Below are 27,718 nucleotides of genomic sequence, written 5' to 3'. Positions count from 1 at the left end.
GAGCTGTGTGTCTAGGGGAGCGCCCGCAGCAGAGCACAGCTCCCGGGCTGAGGGAGAGGTGGGCAGAAAGCGCCTCCAGGGAGCGGGGTGAAGGCAGGGGTCGCCAGGTGAAGGACAAGGTGCCCATTTGGAAGTGAGTGCAGTGACAAAGTCACTAGGATGATTCCTCCCATATCTGAAATTCACACTTGGTGTCTCACGCTGTGATTTGCTAGACCTGACACTCCGGGGTCCAGGTTCTCTGAGTTTCCAAAAGAAAACCCGAAATCCGCAGTTTGATCTGCAAGCTCAGCCGTGAGTGTGCACCGGGGTAAGGGGGCTCCGGGGCGCGGGGGCTATGCCCCTCTGCAGCTCCTGTCCACCCTGCCTGCCTCCCGCCTGTCTCAGGGCTGCTTCCCTTCCCAGGCCTTCACTTGGAGGATCCTGGGATGGGGGGGGGGGGGGGGGCTCTCCTTCCCCCAGGTCTTTGGCTGCAGGGTGCCCGGCCCCTCCTGCTGCCCAAGCCCTGGGAGTCCTTGCAGGGCTCACTGGCTCAGCATCCTAGCCTGCAGGGTCAGGCAGGCCTTCACAAGTCCTCTTCCTTTGTCCCCCCGCCCCCCCAGGGCATTTCTATTCCCTGCGGGCCCTGCAAGGTGGAACAGCCCATTCAGCCCCTAAAGGTGGCTGTTCAGGGAAACCTCATCTGTGAAGGGATTCAGCCTGAGGCCACTAGCTTGCCTGTCCATGCAGAATAACAAAGTGGTGACATGTCACCTGTTAGAATCCCAATGGCAGCCATTAGAAATGACAAATACCCACCATTTGCTTCGACGTGGATGGAACTGGAGGGTATTATGCTGAGTGAAGTAAGTCAGTCGGAGAAGGACAAACATTATATGTTCTCATTCATTTGGGAATATAAATAATAGTGAAAGGGAATATAAGGGAAGGGAGAAGAAATGTGTGGGAAATATCAGAAAGGGAGACAGAACGTAAAGACTCCTAACTCTGGGAAAGGAACTAGGGGTGGTAGAAGGGGAGGAGGGCGGGGGGTGGGAGTGAATGGGTGACGGGCACTGGGGGTTATTCTGTATGTTAGTAAATTGAACACCAATAAAAAATTAAAAAGAAAAAAAAAAAGAATCCCAATGGCAGACCTCTGCGCTTAGAAGAAACTGGGCAGCTGCTTGGGGTCCATGTGAGATTGGGGGCTCAGCTGGGGCAGGGGGAGGGGTGTCGAGACTGGAGGATTTATGAAGGTAGAGGCGACCTGGAAGCAGGGCCAGGCTGGGAGAAGAAAATCCAGTTGTGCACCGGAGAAAGAGAAAGGTTTCTAAGTCAACGTCAGGGAAAGTTGTGCATGTGCCCGCTGTGTTCCCCACTTGGAGGCCTCCGAGAAGTGTGTACTGCCAGGGATGGCTTTGCGTGAGTGCCCTAGTGGGCACACAGTGTGGCTGGAGGGCAGGGAGCACATTGTTGGTGGCCGCCCAGAGCTTCTATGAGGAGGTCTGGGGTGTGGCTGGAGAACATGCATGTCCTTATGTGTCTTTGGTCATTGTTGGGGTGTCAGTGGAAGCCACCTCACCAAACTGAGCCCTGGGTCAGGGCAGACAGAGTCAGCCCTGGAGGGAGCCTGAAACACTGCCAAGCCGGTGCCCCGGAGAGCGTGTCCCGGAAACATGGCCCATGCTGACTGCTTCTCAGGGAAGATGCCCACGGGTGTGTCCTCCCAAGCCTGGCTGTGGTGATGCTTGCTTGCTCCAGCCATGCTACAGGCAGTGGGAATGGGCAAATGGGACCTTGGATGGGGAGGGAAGGGAGACTATGCTGGAGTGCAGACAAGGCATGGGCTGGGGGTTGGGGCTGGCTGTGGGACTCCCAGGTACTGCTGAAGGGCACGCGTGTCTCCGTGCGTGTGTGCGCATGTGTGCATGTTTGTGTATGTATTTGGCCTCCAAGAACTCCAACAAGGGGGATCATGCAAGGCTGGAGCAGTTGGGGGTGGTCTCTTGGGGGAGGTAGGAAGGTCCCTGAGGTCTGAGATGGGCCTTGAAGGACAGGGAAAGTCTCTGGAGCAGATGGCATCTCATACAAGGGACAGCAAAAGCAAAGCCTGGTGACAGAGCTAGGTACCACGGCTTCAAACAGCTCACTCTAACAAGACCGAGGAACCCTGTAAGACAGTGCAACAGGCCAGAGACTGGAAAGCTAGTCAGGCTTTTGAATTGATTTTTTAAAAATGGTGAGCCATTGGGCACTTGGGTGGCTTAGTCGGTTAAGGGTTCTGCTCTTGATTTTAGCTCAGGTCATGATCTTGGGGTCATGCGGTCGAGCCCCCATCAGGCTCTGTGCTCAACTTGGGGTCTGCTTGAGATTCTTTCTCTCTCTCTCCCTCTGCCCTCAGCCCGCTTGAACTCTAAATAAATAAAATGCTTAACAAAAAAATAGTGAGTTATTGACTATTCTAGAGTGAGAGAGTACCCTGAAGAAATACTCTTCTGAGAAGGGCAGTCTGGCTCCACGTGTGTGAGGGAGGGGAGAGTTGCGGGCAGACTTCAGTCCTAGGTACTCACTGTGCGAGACTTATTCCGCTCCTGATCTCTGAGCAAGAAGAAATCCACATCTCCAGATATGTGGAAAGGATTCGCTGAACGGTCAGGAACAATCATGGACACTGGGGAGAGAGATACGTCATTGGAGAGATGAGCCAGCTCCTCCAAGTGGTGGCCCGTGCCTCAGGAGCCCCGGTGCCCTCCCAGTACAGCACGAGGAGCTTCCTTGAAGGCACGAGCAAGCGGTGCACATTCTCTTGGATCCAGCTGTGCCTGAAGTCCAACCTTCCAGCTCCATGAACTCACCTGTCTGGTATAACCTAGTTGGACTTGGGCTTCTGTCCCTGGCATCTGAAAGAGACCTGGTGAACACAGCCTCACCTATGTCTCGGGCATCTGGCCCCCTGTCCCCTCTTGTTTAAAGTCTCAGGAACCCCTGTTGCATAGAGGAGAGAAGCAGGATGGGGGGAGTGATGGAGCCAGCTGGCAGGAGGCTGGCCAACTCCGGGGCCGGGGCACCTGCCTGCAGAGGGCAGAGGGCAGTGGGCAGTGAGCACTCGGGGTGAACAGGCCTTGTCTGCAGGGTTCCCTAAGAGCCTCCCAGGGGGAGGCTGAATTTGTGGGAAGTGATGGCACAGCACCTGAGGCCCAGGTGGGGGGCAGGGCAGGCATCTGGAAGATGGGGGGGCGGTGCCACGGACTCCAATTCTGCTGCTCTCCCTACCCCTGTGGGTAAGATGTACTATCTCAGCTCTGCAGGGACAGGACCCAGAAGCCACCAGACTAAGGGCTAAAATATGGATGCTTTCTCCCCCATCCTCGATTTAGAAGAAACAGAGTTCATTGTAAAACAAAACAAAACAAACCATTCTTGGAAGTAAAAGAGTATGATAACCAAATAACTTCTCCACTTTGAAACAACTGCTGGTAACATTCTAGGGGTATTTTCTGCTAGTGCTTTCCAACACCTATTTTTAATAATTTCACATCTTTAAGAAAGACCATCATCAGTAAATGCCTGCAAAATTACGAATTCTTTGCAAGCCCTGTACGCAGTGATCAAAGGCTGTAGGAAGGCATGACCCAATCGGGCCTGGATAGGGACACCCACAGCAGCCCCAGCACTGCCCCGGATACCCGGGTGCCATTGCCGGCTGGCTCCTGGCAATTGATTTCCTGAAGGGAGGCCAGAGGGCAGCGGCTGTGAGCATTTCCAAGCTTCAGAGTCCTATCCGGCCTGCATTTCTGGAGGTCTGCCCCGTTTGACACCATCCCCCGTGAAAAGGGGAGCTGTGAAGAGGATTGAAGTTACACTCTGAGAGTCTCAAAATACCTCTGCACAAGATCATCCTGATTGATGACCAAGAGTAGAGCAGCTGGCTTGCCCACTGCGTTCTGCTCAGGCCATCAGAGGGAACCAGGGCGGAGGCCAGAGGGCTGGGCCTGCTCCTGCCAGTGCTCTCTGGCAGTGCCTGCCCGTGATGCTTCTCCTGCCCCCGCTGTGTGGAGGGGTTGGGAAAGCTCCAAGTCTACAACTTCTGCGTGCTAGTCTTTCAGCTTCTCTCTAAGAATTAAATCCTGTCAAAATAGACACTTCTAGGGGTGCCTGGGTGGCTCCATCGGTTACGCATCTGTCTTTGGCTCAGGTCATGATTCCGGGGCCCCTGCTCAGCTGGGAGCCTGGTTCTCCCTCTCCCTCTGCCCCTACTTGTGCTCTCTCCCTCTCTCTCTTTCTGTGTCTCAAATTAATAAATAAATCTTTAAAACAATAAAATAATTTTAAAAAGTAGACATTTTTAGTATTTGAGTGAGAAGAATAAAGAAATATTATCTACTCCTGGGCTCAGCAGAGAGGAGGAAGCCAGCAGGGCCTCCAGTCGGCTCTCTGGAGAGGAAGCATGTGGGAAGCATGTGGGAAGCCTGGCTTCTGGAGAGGGTAGCATGTGGGAGGAGGTGTCCGAGACAGAGAGAGGTCACAGGGGTGGTGCTGGCCCCCAGGGCCATCAGGGACTGCCGGGTAGGAGGGACAGAGATGGGATGGGGCTTGTGTGGCTTTGGTTTGCAGCGTGGACTCTCATCCTATGCCTAATTATGACTTTCTTTTACACTGACTTTGATTCTGACACAGAGGTTCCAGAAGATACTGCCAAAGGGCCTCTGTCTGCTCAGGAGGCTGGAGAGGCAGGTGAAGATGGTGCAATGGGCTCAAGGCTTGCCTTGCCAACTAGGCCAACCTCATCCCCCAGAAATGATGTAACATAAATTTAGAAACTGCACCCAGCTCTGGACAAGAGGGGGTGACTGGCAAGGCGGGAGCTGTTGGGGAGTGCTGGACGAGGGAGGGTGGCCCGGCCAGGCCAGGCTGCCCTGCCGGAGGAAGGTATGCAGGAAGTGACAGCTTTGGTTGCAGAAACGGGGGCGTGGGGGCCCCCACAGAACTGCCACAGTGAGCTGCCCCCTCACGTCCTCAGCCCACTTCCCTGCACCCTCTGTGCATGCCTGGCCACTCTGGGCAGGGGCATTGCCTGAAATTCAGAATAATGAGCACTGAGCTTGAGTGAGAGAGGCAGGGACGAGTCAGAGTCCTGATGGCCCCACATGGCCTGTAGATGATGGGCTGCCCGTCCCACGTCCCCATCGAAAAGATTAATTATGATCCTTAGCAAGCACTGAGCATCTATTGTGGCTGGACCAAGGACTTCACCTGACTTAATCTTCCTAACAACCCCGAGGTGGGAATTACTGTTACTCCTGGTGACGAGTAAGAGAGGCAGAAAGACATAAGTAAGCAGCCCACACTGTAGTAGCTATGTGGAGACTGGCTTCCGAAAGCAAACTGCATTTGCAGTCTGGTGAGTAGGCAATGTTTCCGAATGGGAACATGTTAATGAAGGTGGCAGCAATCGAAGCAGATCATTCCAGAGATGCAAAGCTGGTTTAACATTTAGAAACCAATCGATGCAATATACCCCATTAACAGAATGGGGAGAAAATTTTTTTTAATTTTACTTAGTCATTCATGAGAGACACGGAGAGCGAGGCAGAGACACAGGCAGAGGGAGAAGCAGACTCCCTGCGGGGAGCCCGACGTGGGACTGGATCCCAGGACCCTAGCATCACACCCTAAGCCAAAGGCAGACGCTCAACCACTGAGCTACTCAGGCGTCCCAGGATGAGGGAGAAAATAATATGATCTTTTTAAGGGATGTAGTGAAAGTATTTGATACAATTCAAACCTGATTTTAATAACTAGTCTTAGCAACCTAGGAAAAGAAGGAGACTCCCCAATCTGATAGGGGGAAGTATGATGAGCTGAGTGATGTCCACACCCTAAACCCCAAACCCTAAAAGACTAGTTTCCTTTATATGGTAAAGGGGACTTGGTAGATGGGATGAAGTTAAGGACCTCGAGATGGGAGACAGTCCTGGACTAGACAGAGGGGCCTGATGGAATGATAGGAGTCCTTCTAAGATGGAGGTAGGAGGGCCTAAGTGTGCAGAAGAGTAGGCATGACAACAGAAGCAGAGGTGGGAGTGACAGCATGGAAAACTGGAGCATGCTGTGTTCCTGGCTTTGGAGACAAGGAAGGGACCAGGAGTGGAGTGTGCGGTGCCTATGAGCTGGGAAAGGCAAGGGAGCATAGTCTCCCCTGGAGCTCCTGGAGGGAACACAGCTTGTGGACACCTTGCTGTGGATACCTTGCTTCTAGTGCTGTAAGATTCACGTCAGACTTCTGACCTCCACAATCGTAGGATAGCATATTTGTGTTGCTTTAAGCCACTGAGCCTGTGGCACAGCAGCCACAGGAAAGGAATATAGGCATCTATATAGAGAAACCTCGAGGGGAAATATTGCATGGTCCCCCACCCCTCTTCCCAAGGTCAGGAACAAGGCATGGACACTTGGCTTTGTACTTCTATTTAATGTTGTATGTAGGCAAGAAAAAGAAATTAAAAGTATAGGAAAGGCAAATAATGTCCTTTCAAGGTGATGTGACTGTAGATGAGAAAATCCAAAGAATCTACAAACAAATTATGGTTACGATTAGACTACAAATGATTTGTAGGTCTGATTAGAAAGTGAACACAAATTTTTTTATACTTTTATTTATTCATGAGAGACAGAGAGAGAGAGAGAGAGAGAGAGGCAGAGACACAGGCAGAGGGAGAAGCAGGCTCCATGCAGGGAGCCTGATGTGGGACTCGATCCCGGGATCCCAGAATCATACCCTGGGCTGAAGGCAGATGCTCAACCACTGAGCCACTCAGGCATCCCAAACACAAAACTTGTATGAGATACAGTATCTTCATGACTTGGGTCAGCAAGGAACTTTAAAACAGGACATAAAAAGTTCCAACCATAAGAAAATGATTGATAAAGTGAACTCCACTAAAATTAGGAACTCTTGTGTATTAAATGGCACCCCCAAGAAAGGAAAAAGCAATCTCCCAAGTGAGGGAAGCTATTTGCACACTTAGAACTGGTGAATGATTTGTTTCCAGAATATGTAAAGAGCTTCTAGAAGTCATTAAAATAAAAGGACAACCCAATAGAATAGTGAGCAGAGGCAGGGACAGGCACTTTATAACAAAGTCACCAGTGAACTATATATGGAAAGGTAATCACCCTCATTGGTCACAGGGAATATGAGATGCTAATACATATCCAAAGGGCCAGGTTAGTAAAAGCATCAACAGTGTGCCAACTGCTGGGGAGGACATAAGGCATCTGGAGCACTCATAGCTGTTGGTGGGCCTGTCAGCTGGTACAACTGTTCTGGAAAACTGCTCAGCGGTATCTACTCAGGGTAGACACACTATCGGCAATTCCACTCTTTCACATATACCCAGGAGAAAGGAGTGCTCCTTTCCCTAAATGGCATGCACAAGAATGTTCATTGGAGGATATTTGTAATATCGAAAAACCAGAAACAACCCAAATATTCAATTCCAGAAAGAATAATACACTGTCTACATATGCACACAATAGAACACACAAACAACAAAGAAGGGACTCCTGTGCCTGGTATTTACAGATGCGATGTTGAGTGAAAGCAGCCAGGACCCCAAGAGCACAGAATGTGACCCTATTTATATGAGAGGTTTGAGAACAAAAGAAAAATCATGAAGTGATTTTTTGGTGGGACGCCTGGGTGGCTCAGTGGGTGAAGCGTCTGCCTTCAGCTCAGGTCATGATCCCGGGGTCCTGGGATCGAGCCCCATGGTGAGCTCCCTTCCCAGAGGGGAGTCTGCTTCTCCTTCTGCCCCTCCCCCCTGCTCGTGCTCTCTCTCTCTCTCTCTCTCGTTCATTCTCTCACAAATAAACAAATAAAATTTTTTAAAAAATTTTTGAAGTGATTTTTTGGTGATAGCAGGACAGTGCTGTCTCTGGGGGTAAGGGAATTTTTGGGCAGATAGACGTGTTCTAGACGGTGAATGGGGTGGAAGCTAAAAGTTGTATAAATTTATTGAGACTTATCAAACTGTACACCTAAGACGTGTGAAATCACCTTATGTGAATTATACCTTAGTGAAGAAACCAAACCAAAATCCAGATCCCTCAACCCCTAATGTAGGGGTCAGTTCAGACACAGGCATCCATGGGTAGAGGAAGCTGTTAGGTGAAAGGCTGGTGGGAATCTGAACCCACTGAGCATGACATGGCCACATCAAGGCAGCTGGATGTATGGGCTGCTTGTGAAAGGTGGTGGGAAGGATTCTTCTTTTTTTTTTTTTTAGAGTTTAGAAGTGTAAGGGCTTTAGATATCCTACTCCACCCTCCAATTTTATTTTATTTTATTATTTTATTTTTTTATAAATTTATTTTTTATTGGTGTTCAATTTGCCAACACATAGAATAACACCCAGTGCTCATCCCGTCAAGTGCCCCCCTCAGTGCCTGTCACCCAGTCACCCCCACCCCCCGCCCACCTCCCTTTTTACCACCCCTAGTTCGTTTCCCAGAGTTAGGAGTCTTTCATGTTCTGTCTCCCTTTCTGATATTTCCCACTCATTTTTTCTCCTTTCCGTTTTATTCCCTTTCACTATTTTTTATATGGTGGGAAGGATTCTTGCAGACAAAATAGAATGTCAAGCATGTAGGGTGATGTCCAATTAAAGGAAATATGAGGACCCAAGAAACAGTTTCAATAAATGACAATAACCAGGAAGCAAACAGACACATCAGAACAGGGGACATTCTACAGAATGTCCAGAAGGTAACACTATTCCTCAGTAAGTCAGAAAATGAAAGGATGTTGGGGAGGGGCTCTGCTAGATTTAAAGATAGTGAAGGCCATCTGATTTCATTTGATTTCTGATTAGAATGAACCTTCTATAGGAAGACGTTTCTGAGATACTTGGGAAATTTCCTTGTGGCCCTGCGGGGAGACATCCCTATTTTTTAAAAATGCATATTGAGGGATAAAACAATGAAATGACACCCCTGAATTTTACTTTAAAATATTCTGGCAAAATATGGAAGCAACCCAACTGTGCGTTGATAGATAAATGGATAAGAATAAGGACACCTAGCGGGTATTATGCTAAACAAAATCAGTCAGTAGAGAAAGATAAATGCCATATGATCTCACTCACAAGTGGAATTTAAGAAACTAAACAGATGAACAAAGGGGAAAAAAGAGGCAAACCAAGAAACAGGCTCTTCATTATGAAGAACAAACTGATGATTATGAGCGGAGGTGGAGGGGGGGAGACGAGTGTAACAGGTGGTGGGGATTAAGGAAGACACCTATCAGGATGAGCACCCGGTGATGTGGGAAGTGTTGCATCTCTGTATTGTACACCTGAGACTTACATAACACTGGATGTTAACTATACTAGAATAAAAAATTTTAATTTTAAAAATTAAAATAAAAATTATGGCAAGACAAGAAAAGAAAAAAAGCAAAAGGATACATGCAACAAATGTGGGCAAATCCTCTCTACTGTCCAGTCTAGTGATGGGCATCTGAGTTCACTTTGTCTTAGTCTCTGTTTCTGGGCAGGTTTGGACTGTCAACGTTAACCGAAAGAGGAAAAGGGGGTGGGGGCTTGAGGGGTGGGAGCTCAGCCTGGGAGATGCAGGTCAGGAACACACTCACATCTGCACCCCTCTGTAGGAGGATTAGACTGGCCTGCAAGCCTGGGGGCAGGGGGGAGAGCCAAGAGGTGGAACAGCAGTGCAGGGGCACAGAGGAAGCAATACAAGCAGCTAGCTGCCCACCCTTCTTCCTCTTAACAGGTGGCAGCCCTGTGCCTTGTTGAAAAGCTATACTTCTCAGGCTCTCTTACAGATACTGATCGCCACACGACAAATTTCTAGACAATGGAATGTAGGCAGAAATTGTCAGGCAGGGCCTCTGGGAAGACTCTTTTTCCAGGGATGGCTGAGTTGGCTGAGGGGTGGGCAGTTTTGCTCTTCCCTTCACCCCTTCTCCCTGTCTGAAATCAGATGTGATGGCTGGAGCCGCAGCAGCCATTTTGTGATCACATGATCACTTTGCAGTTGAGAACCCTAAAGCTAAAATTGGCGGAGCAGAAAGACTTGGGACCTGGTCATCTGATTTCTTAGAACTGCTTTTCGTAGAGCCTCATGGAGCTCTGGACTGCCTCCTGTATTTACCATTACTAGAGGAAAAATGAATCCTACTTTGTTTATGTACTATTATTTCAGGTCTCAGTAACCCAACTCTTTTTTTTTTTTTTTTTCAGTAACCCAATTCTTAATGCAAATGGAAGCATTTCCTTTTGCCACTGGCCCTGGAGACTATGTTGACCAGGGGAGATGTTTGACTCCCACCAACTTAGACTTCAGCTCCCAGCTTGAGGGCTATGTTTACCTTTTTTCCCATGTTTCTCCTTTTTTTCTTCTTCAGTGATTGAAGAAGAACTGTTTTCTGTGGACTCTAGGCTGTTATCTGAGGAGAGAGAAAAGTGAAGCTGTGAGCATAGCATGAGGCTGGGGAGAGGCCCTGGCTCCAGCATCCTTGCCTGCCTGTTGAGTGGCCCTGGCAAGTCACTCAGCTTCTCTGAGCTTGTTTACAAATCTAAGACCATCATGCTGACTTTGCTGGGCAAGTTGTGATAACCGTGCAAGAAAAGGGCCCACCTGTACATGTGCCTGGCACACGGGACATATTTTGTGCCTTCCCTTTTGCATCCTTCCATTTGCTCCTTAAGAAGAGTGCAGGAAGGGCACCTGGGTGGCTCAGTGGGTTAAGCGTCTACCTTCAGCTCAGGTCATAATCTTGGGGTCCTGGGATGGGACCCCACATCAGGCTCCCTGCTCAGGGAGCCTGCTTCTCCCTCTCTCTCTGCCCCTCCTCCCAGCTTGTGCTCTCTCTTGCTCTGCTCTCTCTCAAATAGGTAAATAAAATCTTAAGAAAAAAAAAAAAAAGAACGCAAGTCTGTCTTATAGGAAGGTCACAGACCCAAGCCCTCTGTCTTGTGGCGCTGCCCATACTTTTGCTGTGAGCCTCCCAGGGCTTCCCTCAAGACTGCAACAGAAGATCCAGAGAAACACCCATTTCCTTGTCCTTCAACTGATACCCACACAGAAGGAAGCATTTGGCCTGATACTTCCTCCTACCCTAACCCAGAAATTATTGTAACTTGGAAATTACAGTCTATGCAGCTGTGGAGGGTGGGGGCTGCTGGAGAGCCTGGGATGTGCTCTGGTGGGGAGTTCAAGAAGCCGGTCCATTTGGACCAGCTTGGAGGAGGAGGCCTGGGGTGATGAAGGCTAGGCAGGGCTTGAAAGGTGGGGGGTAGGATGCTTAGGGGTGGCCCCTGAGCAGCTGGGTGACCAGGTGTGGGGAGAGTGAGGAGGGGAGCTGTCCCGTGGCGGGCAGGGAAGGTCAAGGGCCTAGGCTGGAAACTCAGGTGCCTGCAGATCAAGCTGCATATGTAATGGAAGGAGAGGGGAGGTGGTAGGGAGAAGGGAGACCTGCAGAGCATTCAGGAGCACAGGCTGCTTGCTCAGTCAGTACTTTCCATTTTAGTGACTCTGTGGTTCAATTTCCAGGTAGCAACATTTAACTAATCACATCATAAAGATCAGAAGATACCATAGATATTTAAATAGACCCAAACCCAAACCAAACCCAAATTCTAATAAAATTCAGCCTTAAAAAAAAAAAAAAGATTGTATTTATTCATGAGAGACACAGAGAGAGAGAGAGGCAGAGACACAGGCAGAGGGAGAAGAAGGCTCCATGCAGGGCGCCCGATGCAGGACTCCATCCCAGGACTCCAAGATCACGCCCTGAGCCGAAGGCAGACGCCCAACCACTGAGCCTCCCAGGCGTCCCCAGCTTTTTTCTTAATTGAAAAAGCAAAGCACATATACAGCAGAGATTTTTAACGATGTTGTTTAATGTGTTATGATGAACACTGATATGACATGTTGATAGGATGAGCAGTCCTCACCTGAAGCCTTCACTACCATATGGATCTTTATTCACCTGCCTGGAGGGATTATGCATGCACATTCTCAGATGCCCCTTTGCTTTTCACTGAAAAACACATCTGCTTTCACGCTACAATATGGACAAACATCCAGGACATGGTGCTCAGGGAAATCAGCCAGTCACAAAAGGACAAGTTCTTTTTAAAAATTTAAAAAAATTTTTTTTTATTTTTATAAATTTAGTTTTTATTGGTGTTCCATTTGCCAACATATAGAACAACACCCAGTGCTCATCCCATCAAGTGGCTCCCTCAGTGCCCGTCACCCATTCACCCCCATCCCCCGCCCTCCTCCCCTTCCACCACCCCTAGTTTGTTTCCCAGAGTTCGGAGTCTTCATGTTCTGTCTCCCTTTCTGATATTTCCCGCACATTTCTTCTCCCTTCCCTTCTATTCCCTTTCACTATTTTTTATATTCCCCAAATGAATGAGACCATATAATGTTTGTCCTTCTCCGCTTGACTTATTTCACTCAGCATAATACCCTCCAGTTCCATCCACGTTGAAGCAAATGGTGGGTATTTGTCGTTTCTCATGGCTGAGGAATGAATATTCCATTGTATATATAAACCACATCTTCTTTACAAAAGGACAACTTCTATGAGGCCCTGGAGTCCGTAAATTCCTACCCACAGAACGTAGGATGGTGGGCACCAGGCACTGGGGAAGGGGATGGGGAGTATTTAATGGAGACAGAGTTTCACTTTTATGAGGTGAAAAAGTTCTGGAGATGGACGGTGGGGACAGTTGCACACCAAGGTGAATGTACTTCCCACACCACTGAGCTGTATATTTGAAGATGCTCAAAAGAGTACATTTTGTTATGTACATATAGGTGACCACAATTTTTTTAAAAGTTTTTAAAAAAAAAAAAAAAAAAAAAAGACCTATATGCCTATATACAAGTGTCGCTGCTCCTTAGCCAGGTTCCCCTGGTGGGTCCTGAGGCTATTTCCAGCCCAATGCGATTTCCAAACTGGTCGATGGTTACTGTCTATCACTGCGTTGAGTTGCACTGTTTCCCACACACCTGGAATTTTGTCAGTCTGATAGGTGATAAATGCATCTCAGTTTTAATTTGCACTTCATAATTTGTCTTCATTACGGAAACTATTATGGCTTTGCAGATGTTAATTATCCCCTCACTTCAATCTGTCAGTATCCCGGGAGCATTTTTCTCTGCCTGGCATGTCCTAGTTCTTAAATGATCTGGAGAACCTTTATTAGAGGACGCTAGCTCTTTTGTCAGAGCTGCGAAGATATATTTGCTCCAGCTCAGATGACAGCTCCCTTCGGATTGTCTGTCATGTATTTTCCTTACAGGACATCCTCATCTTTGCTTTAGTGAAATGCTTTGGAGTTGTGTCTTGCTTAGAAAGGAATTCTGCGTATGAAGGTTAAATACATTTTAAAAATTCCTGTTTCTTAAAAAAAAAAATTTCCTGTTTCTTTCTTGCAAATTTTAAATTAAAAAGTCTTAAAAATGTAAGCCTCCTTGTAGAAAAATTCTCTGGGAGAAACAGGGGGAGGCGAGCTGGGTGCAGTGTCCTCATAAAAAGTGGTAAAATTTTAGCACCCCATCCCCCCAGCCGTGGGAGCAGAGGTGTAGGCTCAGGGCACACAAAGATCCTCCTGCCCGCTGCTTCCTGCAGCTCCAGGGAAGCCACCTGCTGACCTGCTCCCACTGCAGCAGCCAGGGGAGCCACTTCTCTGCTCTCCACCTGCGTGAGAGAGGGATGGGCCCCACCGTGGGCCCCCGGTCTCCACCATCTCAGCCTTCACTCTGGGACTTACGGGCACCTCCCCTACACCCTGGCAAGCCTGTCCTCCCCGCTGCCCACAGGAGAGGGCTGGTGCTTAGACAAGGGTGGGAGCGGGGGCTGGAGGAAGGGTGGATGCAGTGCTTTTCCGGAGAGCCCAGGGGCTAGGTGCCTGATGGGATGTGAGCTCTGGGAGAAGGGAGCATGGGGAGAACCCCACCTGTTAGGTACGAACACCTGGGTACCAGTGCCGTCTGCTGAGGTGCCAGAGAAGGGAGGCAGGGGCTTGGATGGAGCAAGAGGCCTGGGTTCAGGGGCCCGTGGGACACGCCAAACGGGGCCTCTGAAGAGGCCACTGCGGATGAAGGCCTGGGAATTGGCAGAGTGAGGACGGAAATGTGTCCCCAGCCAGCAGATGGAACGGGCCCTGTGGATGGAGACGGAGGGTGGCCAGGGCAGCCCGAGGAAGCCGCTGGCAGCGCAGCCTGGCCCGGGCCGCCCTCACGGGCTGCCTGGGGACGAAGGTGCACGGTGCTCAGGAGGGGCCACCCTGGGACCCGCAGGACACAGAGGGTCCACAGGAGGACTGATCCGAGGGGAAGCAAGGAGGCCAACTGGTGCTCTTAACAGCAGGAGCCCTGCGCACACCCTGTCTGAGGAGGCCGAGGAGAGATGTGGCCCCGAACCCTGAGCCGAAATTAAGAGTCGACTCCACTGGACTGAGCCCCGCAGGTGCCCCCGGGGCAGGACATCTTCCAACACGATTCACAAACCCGACCTGTGTTTACAGGGTAGTGGCGCCCTTGCCGGAAATGGCCCCAGGGTCCTTGGGCTCCGGAACTCAGCCATCAGCACTGCCCCCAGCCCTGGATCCTGCTTGGTTGGTGCGGCCAACTGTGAAGTGACAGCACGTTACTTCGGAGGTGAGGTCACAGAAGACGTCTGGGCTCGCCCTGCCTCTCAGGGAACACCTGCTCTGGGCGAGCTCAGCCCTGGCCAAGGCCAAGGGCCATCCGAGCATCTTTTCACGTCTGTTGGTCATCTGCATATCTTTTTTGGAGAAATATCTGTTCATGTCTTCTGCCCATTTTTAAATTGGATTATTTGGTTTTGGGGTGTTAAGTTTTACCAGTTCTTTATATACTATGGATACTAACCCTTTATGAGATATGCCATTTGCAAATATGCTCTCCCATTCCATAGGTTGCCTTTACTTTTGTTGACTATTTCCTTGGCTGTGCGGAAACTTTTAATCTCGATGTAGTCCCAACCGTTTATTTTTGCTTTTTCCCCCTTGCCTCAAGAGAATTATCTAGGAAAAAGTGAAATCCACATTTTCAAACCTCAGGAACCATGCCTGTCCGTCCCCAGCTCCCAGCACCAGATTGGTGATGTCAAAATGGCAGCTGGGTCTCTGCGGGGGAAGTGTGGGGGCGGGGGGCAGAGGAGTCTTTAGAGCAGTGTCTGGGCTGGTGTTGAGGCCTTTCCGCGAGCTGGTGGGGGTGGGGCAGGGGGGACCAAGGGAGATCATCACATTGGTGTCTGCTGGCCAATGTTTACTTGTGCTGCAGCAGAGCCTACATTGGAGACTTGTGACAAACACAAATAAGACAGTGTTGGGGTTCCAATAATTTTGCGAATGTACCCAGACATGGATGGCTGGATCATGTAATTCTAGCTGTACTTTTTTGAGGGAGCACCTTACCATTCTCCACAGCTGTGCACCTATTTACATTCCCCCCAGCAGTGCATGGGGATTCCAGTTTCCCAACTGAGAAAGTCGGGAAAGAAAGAAAGAAATACGTAGGGACAGAAAGAAAGAAACCCTTTACTTTGGGTTTCTTTTTTCATAGCTTTCCTACTGGTGTGAGGTGATAGCTCATTTTCCTAATGACTGATGATAGTGAGCACCATGTCATGGACTCATTGGCTCTTTGGAAGATCTTCTTTACAGAAACGTCTATCAACTCCTTTGCCCATTTTTTAGTGGGGTTCTTGGTTGTGGCTGTTGTTGTTGAGTTTTAGGAATTCCCTATATATTCTGGATATTAATCTTTTGTTAAAGATTTCTTTAAATGTCTGTGTCCCGAAAGCCTGAGAGGGAAGGTCCTGTCTCTTTAGAGATAGGTCCCTATGGACAGACTGGCAGGGAAGTTACTCGAGCTCCTGGTGGTGAACGAACAGAATGGCCAGCCTCAGTCCTGGCTTCTCAGCCACCAAACACACAGTGGGTTTGGGCAGAAGAGCTCCTTATCATCCACCGTGGCACCAGCAAGCCACGCCAGGAAGGCGGGCTGCCCTCTTGTTGTTGCCAGGCTGGAGGCTGCTCCACAAGATGCCACAACTGGCTTAAGTCTCCCAGCCTCCCCCCAAGTTCTGCCTGGAAACTGCATGCGTTCTAGGCTCCAGAGTTCCCATTTTGGATTCCAACAGTTCCTGCCAGCTCAGCAGCTGTTTTGCTGGAGAGGCTGATTCCCGGATCGCTCCTACCCTAATGAGTATCTCCCATGACGTCCCCTCATACGTGGGTCTCCCGTTCTTTCAGATGCCATTGTAAATGGAATTGCTTCTTAATTTCCATGTTGGGGTGTGGAAACACAGCTGACATTGGCACTTTGATCTTGCACCCCGCAACCTGGGAGAACTCATTCATGAGCACTAGAGGCTTTCTTGTGGGCTCCTGGGGATTTTTTTCTATGTCGGATCCTGTCATCTGTGAATGAGATAGTTTCACTTCCTCCTTTCCATTTGGATGCCTTTCCTTCCTCCTTTCCTTCCTTCCTCCTTTCCTTCCTTCCTTCCTTCCTTCCTTCCTTCCTTCCTTCCTTCCTTCCTTCCTTCCTACCTTTTGTTTTTAAGATTTTATTTATTTATTCACAAGAGACACAGAGGGAGAGACAGAGACGCAGGCAGAGGGAGAAGCAGGCTCTATCCCAGGACTCGGTCCCAGGACTCCGGGGGATCACGACCTGAGCCAAAGGCAGAGACGCTCAACCACTGAGCCACCCAGGCGTCCTAAGGATGCCTTTTATTTCTTTTCCTTGTCTAAATGCCCTGGCTACGGGGCATCTGGCTGGCTTGGTCAGAAGAGTTCTAAGTTTGAGCCCCATGTTGGCTGGACACAGAGATTACTTAAAAATAAAATCTTTTAAAAATAAATAAATGCTCTGGCTAGAACTTCCAGCCCACAGTATTGAATAGCAGTGAAAACAGACATCCTGGCTTATTCCTGAACTTCAGGGGAAAGCTTTCAGCTAACAGAATTTTACTGGGGACCTGTTATGTGCCAGGCTCTGGGGAGACAGCAACACGCAGGACAAACACCTCTGCCTGGGTGGACCTTACATTCTACTGGGGAGAGAGAAACAAGGAACGGGGATGCAGGTGGGAGGTGGAAGGTGATAGCAAGAACAATAAAGCAGAAGGTGACATGTGAATAAATGCTTAAAGGAGGTGGAGGAGGGAGCCATGGGGAGACCTAGGGGGAGAGCACTCTGGGCAGAGGGACAGCAGGGCCAAGACGCTGAGGGGAGTGTAGTGACCTGGCTGGGCCAGGGAACATGGGCAGTGGAGTGGCAGGAGTGGCAGGAATCGACAGCTCGGAGAGGGAGCTGTCTATTGCTTTTCTCTCCAACTGTCTGCATGGTCCTGCAGACGCTGCCCCACAAGCCCTGACTAGGGAGCCTTGGGTCTAGTCTGGGCTTTCACTGGCTCCTCTGCCTGGCCAGGTCTCTATCATGTGTCCTCTACCCTATGCACTGGGGGTAAGGCCTTGCCTGGGGTCCCTAGGGAGGCTATGGTGAACCAGCCCCTCTGCCTGTGTCACAGACCATGGTATCCTTACTGATCGAAGTCATAAAACCCAGAAACTGTGCAACCCCTCTCAGCATCTTAACAGAACTGGACAGTCCTCCCCATGGTCTGTATGGCCCTACCCAAGTTGTTCAGACTGGCCTCTGTCTCTTCCTCTAACACTGCAAGCTTATACCAGCCTCAGCCTTTGCTGGCCCACCCCCCTGCCTAGAATGCCCTTCCCCCTCTTCCATCCTTCGGGATTGTTACTGATAGGTTTCAAATGTCACCTCCTCTGAGAGGCCTTCCCTGACTACCTCTCCCATTTCTATACCCTATACTCCCTGCCCAAAGCTTCCAGTAGGTTTCCTTTCTACTGCTTCTTGGCTGTTGTAAGTAGAGACTGGCTGTTTGCTTTGCAATGTCTGTCTCCCTCGTCATGATGTAAGTCTCACGAGGGGGAGGGTTTTATTTGCCCCTGAATCCCCAGTGCTTAGAACACATGCCTGCATCCAGCTGGCACTTAATAAGGATTTGTGAATGAAGAACAAACCCAGAGCTCACTTCTCTGATGTCCAATTGCAGCTAAGTCTTTCATCCTGACCCCTTAACCACCCCTCCATGTGGACTCTGAGCATCTCCTTCCGGCTCAGACTTCACATACTGGGAGGCTAGCCGAGGCTGTAGAGGTGGGATGGTGGGTGTCATAATAGTGGGAGTGGAGACACTAATGATAGCAGTATCACGGAACTGAGCCCTCAACCTGTGTCTCTCCTTACAGCTCACAGAGCCTGAGGATTGCTCCCATTTCACAGATGAGGCAGCTGAGACTCACAGAAGTGCTGTGCTCCAATGAGTATGTCAGACTCCAGTGCTCCAAACCTCAGTGGGGGTGTTCTTGGATGGGGTCCAGAAACCCTCTCTGTACCTGGCCTGGGCTCAGGGCCCAGAGTCCCTAAGCCCCTCTTTCTCTCAAAGGGCTCAGAGTCTTTCTGGCCCCTACCGTAGTACCCAGCTTCTGCAACTGAACCCAGGATGTCAGGCTCAACAAAGCTCCCAGTCTGAGCTCCTGGCTGATACACCCTCATCCAGGGTGACTTCACCTGCCTGCCTGACGAGGTGCCCCTGGCTGGCCTGGCCTGCGCTTGCTGTGGGTCTGTCCACTTGGCCGTGCCTGCCTGGCCTGGTTTCCTCCCAAGTGCAGAGACCCTCAACCCACACCCTGGCACTTAGCTTCGGCGTGGCAGGGAATACCCTCTGTTTGCATGTCACTGCCAAGGGAAGTGATATACCCATTCTCCAGGGCTACAGGGTACACCCCATGTAACTACCCTCTTGGTACTGCAGGATGAAGCAATAGAGTCTAGAAGGCCTTCAGCAGTCTTGAGACAGTGAAATTATGTTGCATTGCTGTGTGTGTATATGTGTGTGTCTAAACTTGTTATCTAAAAAAAATAAATAAATAAAAAATAAAAAAAATAAACTTGTTATCTGCAAACATTTCAAAGCTATCTTTTTTTTTTTTTTTTTTTGGTAATTCCATTTCAGCCTTCCTTCATTTTTCAATTTGCTCTGGAGCAGAGTGACTGAGCACACAACTGCAAAGGCGATGACAAACAACACATTTTGAAATGAGCTAAATGCCCATTAATATGGATTGGTTAAATAAATCAAGGTACACTCACATTATGGGATCACTGTTCTGCTCGCAACACCAGAAGTCTAAGGGAACTCTTGGTGTATTGATAAGGAAGAGTCTCCACAATGTTATGGGGTTAGTGCAAGAAACAAGGCACAGGAAGCCTGTTTCTTATGACTGTTTGTGTGAGAAAAGAACAAACTGTACCTAACGAATCTGTAGGTATTTGCCTGTGTGCACAGAGCATGTGCGTGGAGCAGGTGTAGAAGGAGATGAGAGACAAGTGCCACTGGCCATCTCCAAGGAGGGGGTGCTGGCTATCTGGGGACAGGTGGCGCCTTTCAAAAGAAGGGGCTTTGGGGATCCCTGGGTGGCTCAGTGGTTTAGCGCTTGCCTTTGGCCCAGGGCGTGAGCCTGGAGTCCCTGGATCGATTCCCACATCGGGCTCCCAGCACGGAGCCTGCTTCTCCCTCCTCCTGTGTCTCTGCCTCTCTCTCTCTCTCTGTGTCTATCTCTATCATAAATAAATAAATAAATCTTTAAAAAAAACACACACAAAAGAAGGGGCTTTGAAGACGTTTGAATTTTGAACCATGGGAATCCTTTACCTAATTCAAAGTTAAATTGAATTAAAAGCTGAAGACAGGGGGAGCCCTGGGGACTCAGTGGTTCAGCACGTGCCTTGTGCTCAGGGCGTGACCCCGGGGTCCTGGGAATCGAGTAATGCATGGGGCTCCTGGCAGGGAGCCTGCTTTTCCCTCTGCCTGTGTCTCTGCCTCTCTCTGTGTGTCTCATGAATAACTAACTAACTAACTAACTAACTAACTAAATAAATAAATAGAGAGAACCCACTGGCCCTTAGAGGTTGGTCTCTGAATTCTAAAAAAAAAAAAAGAAAAAAAAAAAAGACGAAAGCAGTTAAGAGCCAGGTGACAGCAGGAAGCATTGCCCATTCTGCCCACCTCAGCCCCAGGGGCCCCCAGAGGTTCCCCCCCCTCCGCCCCCCTCCCCCGCCCGTAGCTTCCCTCCATGCCTCCCAGCAGGAGCACTTGGCAGCAGATGTGTGAGTTCAGAGGAGGCAGGGCATCTCCCATAAGGGCCTGGGGCCAGCTGGTACTACCTCTGGGCTCGGCCCAGTGACCACAGCTGCAGAGAGGATGAAAGCGACCCACTTCCACAGAGCCTGCTTTGGGGTGAACTGCGTTCCCTACCCACTCAATTATCGTTTTTGAATACTTGAAAGCCTAACTTCCAGCACCTCACAAGGTGACCCTGTTAAGAAATAGGGTCACTGCAGACATAACTTAGATGAAGTCATGTTGGAGTATAGCGTGGGCACTTCATCGTATATGACTCCCGGCCTTAAAGAAAGGGGAAATGGGCAACAGGCATGCACACAGGCAGAATGCCATGTGATGATGAAGGCAGAGCTAGGGAGGACACGTCTCTAATCCAAGGAGCACCAAGGATGGCTAGCAAACCACCAGAAATTTCCTAGGAGAGAGCTTAGAACAGACACTTCCTCTAGCCCTCAGGAGGAATCAACGTCAATGCCAACGACACCCATGTCTTGGACTTCAGCTCCCAAAACTGTGAGACCACAAATCTCTGTTGTTAAAGTCAACAAAGTGGTGGCACTTTGTTACAGCAGCCCTAGGAAATAGAACATGGAGTTTCCAGAGAACTGGCACATCTATGATTTCCGCCTCATGGCCTGGTTTTGAATCACCTTAGCTCTCAATTAAGTCTGGATGTCATTGTCCCAGGCTCCCGAGCCCGTCTTTGCCTCTGAGTCCATGCCAGCCCCATACTTACTGTTGTAAATCATGTCCTTGGAGACCATGGTAGGTACTATCTTGGACATCTGGGCAGAGGAATAAAGGCTTGTTGCAAAACTTGGTTTTGGCTAAAGGCGATTCCAACCTGAGGAGTGACACAATGCTTGAGCCAGATGATCCCCAGGCCCTAAGCTCCCCTTTCCCCTGGGTGGCTGAGAACAGTTGTCTTTTACTGAGGGTTCACCAGGTGACCAACACCTATAGCTCCCTGCCTATCCTCTCTCCCCTCCTTGACGTAGATCTAGCTGCCCTGACTAATCTTTCTGTTTCTAGAACATGCCAGCCTTGGTCTGCCTCAGGGCCTTTGCATATAACATCTCCTAAGCCAAAAATTGTTCACCCACACCCGCTGTGGAGGAAGGTCCTTTCCCTTCAGTTCTGAGCTCATGTCACCACTTCAGAGACACCCTCTCTTGCCACTCCATCCAAACTGGTTTCCTTCTCCCCACCCCTCCATATGACCTCTTTACTTTCTTCTCTGCAATTACCAGTATCTGATTCATCACTTAAAAAAATCGGTGCATTGCGTACGACCCCTCGAATGTAAGCTCCAAGAGAACAGGGGTCTTTTCTCATTGGTAGCCAACGCACTCATCCAAGCGCCTGGCGTGGCCTTGCGGCTTCTTAACTATTCACTGAATGAATCTTTCATTGTGCAGAGGGGGAAGTAAAGCGGAGGTGCGGCGAGGTGTCCAAAGTTACACAGCAAGCAAGGGCCATAGCCGGGATTCCAGCCCGAAATTCCTTGGCTCCAAAGCCTGAGCCCTTCCAGCACCATTCCGCTAGCACTCGGGCGGCCGAGCGCAATCGGGCCGCGTCGGCGGGGCTGCGCGGCGGGCGCCGGGTCTGCGGAGGGCAGGTTGGAGCGGGCGGCTGGGAGCTACGTCTGTGCTGACGCTCGTCTAGCACCGAGGGAGGAAGCCTGCAGAGAGGCCCTGCGGGGTGCCCGGGGCCCGCCCCTCCTCCGCGCGCCCCCGCCCGTCCTCCGCGCGCCCCCGCCCCTCCTCCGCGCGCCCCCGCCCGTCCTCCGCGAGCCCCGCCCCTCCTCCGCGCGCCCCCGCCCGTCCTCCGCGCGCCCCCGCCCCTCCGCGCGCCCCCGCCCGTCCTCCGCGAGCCCCGCCCCTCCTCCGCGAGCCCCCCGCCCCTCCTCCGCGCGCCCCCGCCCCTCCTCCGCGAGCCCCCCGCCCCTCCTCCGCGCGCCCCCGCCCCTCCTCCGCGCGTCCCCGCCCCTCCTCCGCGCGCCCCCGCCCCTCCTCTGCGCGCCCCCGCCCCTCCTCCGCGCGTCCCCCGCCCCTCCTCCGCGCGTCCACCGCCCCTCCTCCGCGCGCCCCCGCCCCTCCGCGCGCCCCCGCCCGTCCTCCGCGAGCCCCGCCCCTCCTCCGCGAGCCCCCCGCCCCTCCTCCGCGCGCCCCCGCCCCTCCGCGCGCCCCCCGCCCCTCCTCCGCGCGTCCCCGCCCCTCCTCCGCGCGCCCCCGCCCCTCCTCCGCGCGCCCCCGCCCCTCCTCCGCGCGTCCCCCGCCCCTCCTCCGCGCGTCCACCGCCCCTCCTCCGCGCGCCCCCGCCCCTCCTCCGCGCGTCCCCGCCCCTCCTCCGCGCGCCCCCGCCCCTCCTCCGCGCGTCCCCCGCCCCTCCTCCGCGCGTCCACCGCCCCTCCTCCGCGCGCCCCCGCCCCTCCTCCGCGCGTCCCCGCCCCTCCTCCGCGCGCCCCCGCCCCTCCTCCGCGCGCCCCCGCCCCTCCTCCGCGCGCCCCCCGCCCCTCCTCCGCGCGTCCCCCGCCCCTCCTCCGCGCGCCCCCGCCCCTCCTCCGCGCGTCCCCGCCCCTCCTCCTCGCGCCCCCGCCCCTCCTCCGCGCGCCCCCGCCCCTCCTCCGCGCGCCCCCGCCCCTCCTCCGCGCGCCCCCGCCCGTCCTCCGCGCGCCCCCGCCCGTCCTCCGCGCGCCCCCGCCCCTCCTCCGCGCGTCCCCCGCCCCTCCTCCTCGCGCCCCCGCCCCTCCTCCGCGCGCCCCCGCCCGTCCTCCGCGCGCCCCCGCCCTTCCTCCGCGCGTCCCCCGCCCCTCCTCCGCGAGCCCCGCCCCTCCTCCGCGCGCCCCCCGCCCGTCCTCCGCGCGCCCCCGCCCCTCCGCGCGCCCCCGCCCGTCCTCCGCGAGCCCCGCCCCTCCTCCGCGAGCCCCCCGCCCCTCCTCCGCGCGCCCCCGCCCCTCCTCCGCGAGCCCCCCGCCCCTCCTCCGCGCGCCCCCGCCCCTCCTCCGCGCGTCCCCGCCCCTCCTCCGCGCGCCCCCGCCCCTCCTCTGCGCGCCCCCGCCCCTCCTCCGCGCGTCCCCCGCCCCTCCTCCGCGCGCCCCCGCCCCTCCTCCGCGCGCCCCCGCCCCTCCTCCGCGCGCCCCCGCCCGTCCTCCGCGCGCCCCCGCCCGTCCTCCGCGCGTCCCCCGCCCCTCCTCCTCGCGCCCCCGCCCCTCCTCCGCGCGCCCCCGCCCGTCCTCCGCGCGCCCCCGCCCTTCCTCCGCGCGTCCCCCGCCCCTCCTCCTCGCGCCCCCGCCCGTCCTCCGCGCGCCCCCCGCCCCTCCTCCGCGCGTCCCCCGCCCCTCCTCCGCGCGCCCCCGCCCGTCCTCCGCGCGCCCCCGCCCGTCCTCCGCGCGTCCCCCGCCCCTCCTCCTCGCGCCCCCGCCCCTCCTCCGCGCGCCCCCGCCCGTCCTCCGCGCGCCCCCGCCCGTCCTCCGCGCGTCCCCCGCCCCTCCTCCGCGCGCCCCCGCCCCTCCTCCTCGCGCCCCCGCCCTTCCTCCGCGCGTCCCCCGCCCCTCCTCCGCGCGTCCCCCGCCCCTCCTCCTCGCGCCCCCGCCCCTCCTCCGCGCGCCCCCCGCCCGTCCTCCGCGCGCCCCCGCCCTTCCTCCGCGCGTCCCCCGCCCCTCCTCCTCGCGCTCCCGCCCCTCCTCCGCGCGCCCCCGCCCCTCCTCCGCGCGCCCCCGCCCGTCCTCCGCGCGCCCCCGCCCCTCCTCCGCGAGCCCCGCCCCTCCTCCGCGAGCCCCCGCCCCTCCTCCGCGCGCCCCCGCCCCTCCTCCGCGCGTCCCTCGCTCCTCCTCCGCGCGCCCCCGCCCCTCCTCCGCGCGCCCCCGCCCCTCCTCCGCGCGCCCCCGCCCGTCCTCCGCGCGCCCCCGCCCCTCCTCCGCGCGCCCCGCCCCTCCTCCGCGCGTCCCTCGCTCCTCCTCCGCGCGCCCCCGCCCCTCCTCCGCGCGCCCCGCCCCTCCTCCGCGCGTCCCTCGCTCCTCCTCCGCGCGCCCCCGCCCCTCCTCCGCGCGCCCCCGCCCCTCCTCCGCGAGCCCCCCGCCCCTCCTCCGCGCGCCCCCGCCCCGCACGCCCCCGTCCCGCGCCCCCAGTCCCACGCACTCACCGGCCCCGCGCGCCCGGGCCAGCTCCGAAGCCTCCGCGCCGCCGCAGCTCCCGGCTCTCGGCGCCCGGCCTTCGGTTTACGTCGCCAAGGCAACCAATCTCCCCGGCCGCCCGGGCGCTGACGTCACAAAGCCCCGGGGTCCCGGCCGCCCGGGGGAGCGGAGGGGGGCGGGCGGGCGGTCCCGGCGCTGAGAGCCCGGGCCCCGCGGTCAGAGCGCCAGGGTCTGCGGGACGCGCCCGGGGCGGCCTGGGGCGGGAGGCTTCTCCTCCGCCCTCCTTCCTCCGCACTCCCTGCTCTCTTCCTTCCGTTCCCCGCTTCGTTTCTTCCGCGTGCACCTGGGGATGCAGGTGCTGCAGGCACCGACTGTCCTTTCTGCCGGGGTGGGGGGGCACACACAAACCCCTCCCCTGCCCGAGGGGCTGCTCCTGGGGCCAGCAGCAGCCGACAACGCCGACGCTAGGAGGGCCGCTGTTCTGCACCCCCTGGAGCCGAAAGCCGATGGGGTGGGGGGTGCGGGGTGCGCGGTGCCGGCCTCGGGGAAGACGATGCTGGCCAAGGCTTGAGGATCACTACTCAGAGGGTGAATGACTCTTAGGGTAAGACACGGAATGGCGGGGCCTAGCAGCAGACGGGGAGGACGACGGGGCGATAAAGGGCCGGATCACCCATCAGCTGAGGTGGCCACGGGCTCTAGGGTGTGCCCTCTGCCCCCTCAGCTCAGGTCCCCCGTCCTCCAGGACGGGAGAGCCCCTCCTTGAGTGCTCACGGTGGTCTCCGCATGGTCCCACACGTCTAGGGAATTTGCAGGTTGACAAAGGCAGCTCGGAGCTGGGGGCACAGTCAGGGCCTGTCTCTCTAGCCCTACTCTGCTCTGGAGCAGCCTGCAAGCCTGTAAGGTGCAGATAAGGCCCCCAGCAGCCCCCAGCTCTGCCCAAGGCAGGTGTAGTGGGCAAGGAGACCCGGGCCGCGGAATGTGGAAGGGCTCCCTTCCATGGAAGGAGTGGTGGGGGTCCCCGAATCACCACTGGAGGACAATGATGGTGGACAGTATCTACAGCGGGCTTTGCACAAGCAGGAAGGAGATTTTACTAGGTTAAGCCATATAGGTGATTTGTGTGTGAGTGTGTGTGTGCGCCCACATGCATGTGGAGGGGACTACTTGTTACAGCGGCTACTGTACCTGAACAGATAAGTGGTTTCCCTTTAGCCGCTCCAGGACAGAGGCTCCTTACACTGTCATTTAAAGTACTGGGTGTTATTGCTATATGTTGGCAAATCAAACTCCAATAAAAAAAAATAATTTTAAAAAAGTCCTAAATGATTTAGCCCCTGCCCTGCTGGAGTCAGCTCTCAGCAAGCGCCCGAGGCACTTTATTAATTAGTGACTGAGGTAGGACAGCAGTTTCCAAATGGTTTATCTCAAATAGGTGTTCTGATGAGACTTAGGACTCTTGGGAATAGGTGACCCAAAGAGGGAAAAGCTACTGAGCATACGATCAATTCATTGTGATAACAGGAACGGCTATGAACTATCATGAGTCATCTGTGAACCTTTGCAGAAGGTTTCTGAGGGCCTGGCCCTGTTCTCTGTGCCCATTTAATGCAGACCGCGGTGAAGTAGGTCCTGTTGTTACACCTGCTGTCAGCAGGGAGATCGCATCACCCGGAGGTTAGGAAACCTGCCCAGCAGAACTAGGGAGTCCCAGAGACAGGGTTCACAGGCAGTGGAGTTTTATCTTTGTTCTTAACCAGACACATGCTGACTCTCACCAGGAATTGTTTTATAATTCTATAGAATTATATAAAGAAATGGTGCATACACCTTGAAAAAGCCCAAGAACTCCAAAGGTGTGCTTCATAATATGGGTCCTGCACGCTTCGGGGGTGCGACTCTGCTCAAAGGTGTACTTCACAGTAAAGACACATTCTCTACTTAATGTGTGTGCTCCTGTTTTTGCTTTGGCTTGGTTATTTAGAAGATTAGAGAACTGTCTAGAAAATGTGGTCTTTTTAAACTTATAATTTTAGCCTAAAAATCTAACTATAGGGTGTCTCGGTGGCTCAGTCAGTTGGGTGTCTGCCTTTGGCTCTGGCCATGATCTTTGGGTCCTGGGATCGAGCCCCACGTCAGGCTCTCTGCTCGGCAGCGAGTCTGCTTCTCTCTCTCCCTCAACTTGTGCTCTCTCTTTCAAATAAATAAATAAATAAACAAATAAATAAATAAATAAATTCTTAAAAATAAACCCTAACTATTGACACAATTTGTAGATTAAAAGCTGATCTAAAAAATGTGATGGATTGATGGAGACACACATAGATGGATGGATGGGCGATGAAGACGGATAGATGTGTGTTAGTTATAGAATCCAGGTGGTGGGGGATCCCTGGGTGGCGCAGCGGTTTAGCGCCTGCCTTTGGCCCAGGGCATGATCCTGGAGACCCGGGATCGAATCCCACATCGGGCTCCCTGCATGGAGCCTGCTTCTCCCTCTGCCTGTGTCTCTGCCTCTCTCTCTCTCTCTCTCTCTGTCATGAATAAGTAAATAAATCTTTAAAAATAAAAGAATCCAGGTGGTGGGTACATGAGTGTTCATTACAAAACTCTCCGTATTTCTGTATATTCAAGTTTGAAAATTTCTGTAATAAAGTATTTAGGGGAAAAGCTGAGGATCCTCTTAAGGGAGAAACTGTATTCCTGATTTCATACTTCCCTTCCTCAAAGGAGTGTACCAGTCAGGGTTCTTGGTAACAGCCAACAGACATCGGTTAGAACAGGTTAAAGGAGGGACGCCTGGGTGGCTCAGTGGTTGAGCATCGGTCTTGATCCCCCTGTCCCAGATCTGCCTTTGGCTCAGGTCATGATCCCAGGGTCCTGGGATCGAGTCCCACATCGGGCTCCCCATAGGGAGCCTGCCTCTCCCTCTGCCTGTGTCTCTGCCTCTCTCTCTTTGTCTCTCAAGAATAAATAAATAGAATCTTAAAAAAAAAACAAAAACAAAAACGGGTTGAAGGAGAAAAGGGAAGGCAGGGGATGGGTGGCTCCTGGATCCTGTGGGGGGACAGGAAACCAGGCCAGGAGATGCTATGGCCAGGGGCAGAGGCCAGAGCAGGCTGCAGGTGTGTCCTGGTGGAGATACAATGGCTTTGATTCAGGGTGTGGTTGTGGGTGTCTGTCAGAACCTGGGTCACCTGCCAGCACCTTCTGTCTCATAGGCAGAACCCAAGAGTCCCTGCCTCCACCCTGGCTGAAAGGGAGACCGGGAGAGAAAGCTTCTATGGTGGGAGGTGGGGGCTCCTAAAAGGGGG

The 27,718-nt window shown here is 53.6% G+C and overlaps 1 protein-coding gene and 1 long non-coding RNA gene across 5 annotated transcripts in view; one reads left to right on the top strand and one right to left on the bottom strand.

The window, feature by feature from the left end:
- Positions 1–24,554, bottom strand: part of CFAP100 (cilia and flagella associated protein 100) — a 54,037-nt gene extending 29,483 nt beyond the window's left edge. For 2 of the 4 annotated variants that reach the window (XM_038565438.1, XM_038565440.1), the window contains exons 1-4: positions 24,413–24,553; positions 21,006–21,113; positions 10,373–10,450; positions 2,553–2,653 (exon numbers count right to left, since the gene is read on the bottom strand). In XM_038565438.1, the coding sequence (XP_038421366.1) occupies positions 2,553–2,653; positions 10,373–10,450; positions 21,006–21,054 (228 nt within the window). In that variant the 5' untranslated portion in view covers positions 21,055–21,113; positions 24,413–24,553. Of the gene's footprint in view, positions 1–2,552; positions 2,654–10,372; positions 10,451–21,005; positions 21,114–21,516; positions 21,862–24,412 lie in introns of those variants that run through there. The other 2 variants (XM_038565439.1, XM_038565437.1) reach the window with 2 other exon arrangements.
- Positions 24,555–24,578: 24 nt separating this feature from the next.
- LOC111091217 lies at positions 24,579–26,349 on the top strand. Its single transcript, XR_005374489.1, has 2 exons — positions 24,579–25,008; positions 26,208–26,349. It is a non-coding gene; the product is annotated as an uncharacterized LOC111091217 (long non-coding RNA).
- The last annotated feature ends 1,369 nt before the right edge of the window (positions 26,350–27,718 follow it).

The sequence above is a fragment of the Canis lupus genome, chromosome 20, assembly GCF_011100685.1.
Source record: "Canis lupus familiaris isolate Mischka breed German Shepherd chromosome 20, alternate assembly UU_Cfam_GSD_1.0, whole genome shotgun sequence".
NCBI lineage: Eukaryota > Metazoa > Chordata > Mammalia > Carnivora > Canidae > Canis > Canis lupus.
The sequence above is the reverse complement of the archived record's forward strand: the minus strand, read 5'-3'. Positions and strand labels throughout refer to the sequence as shown.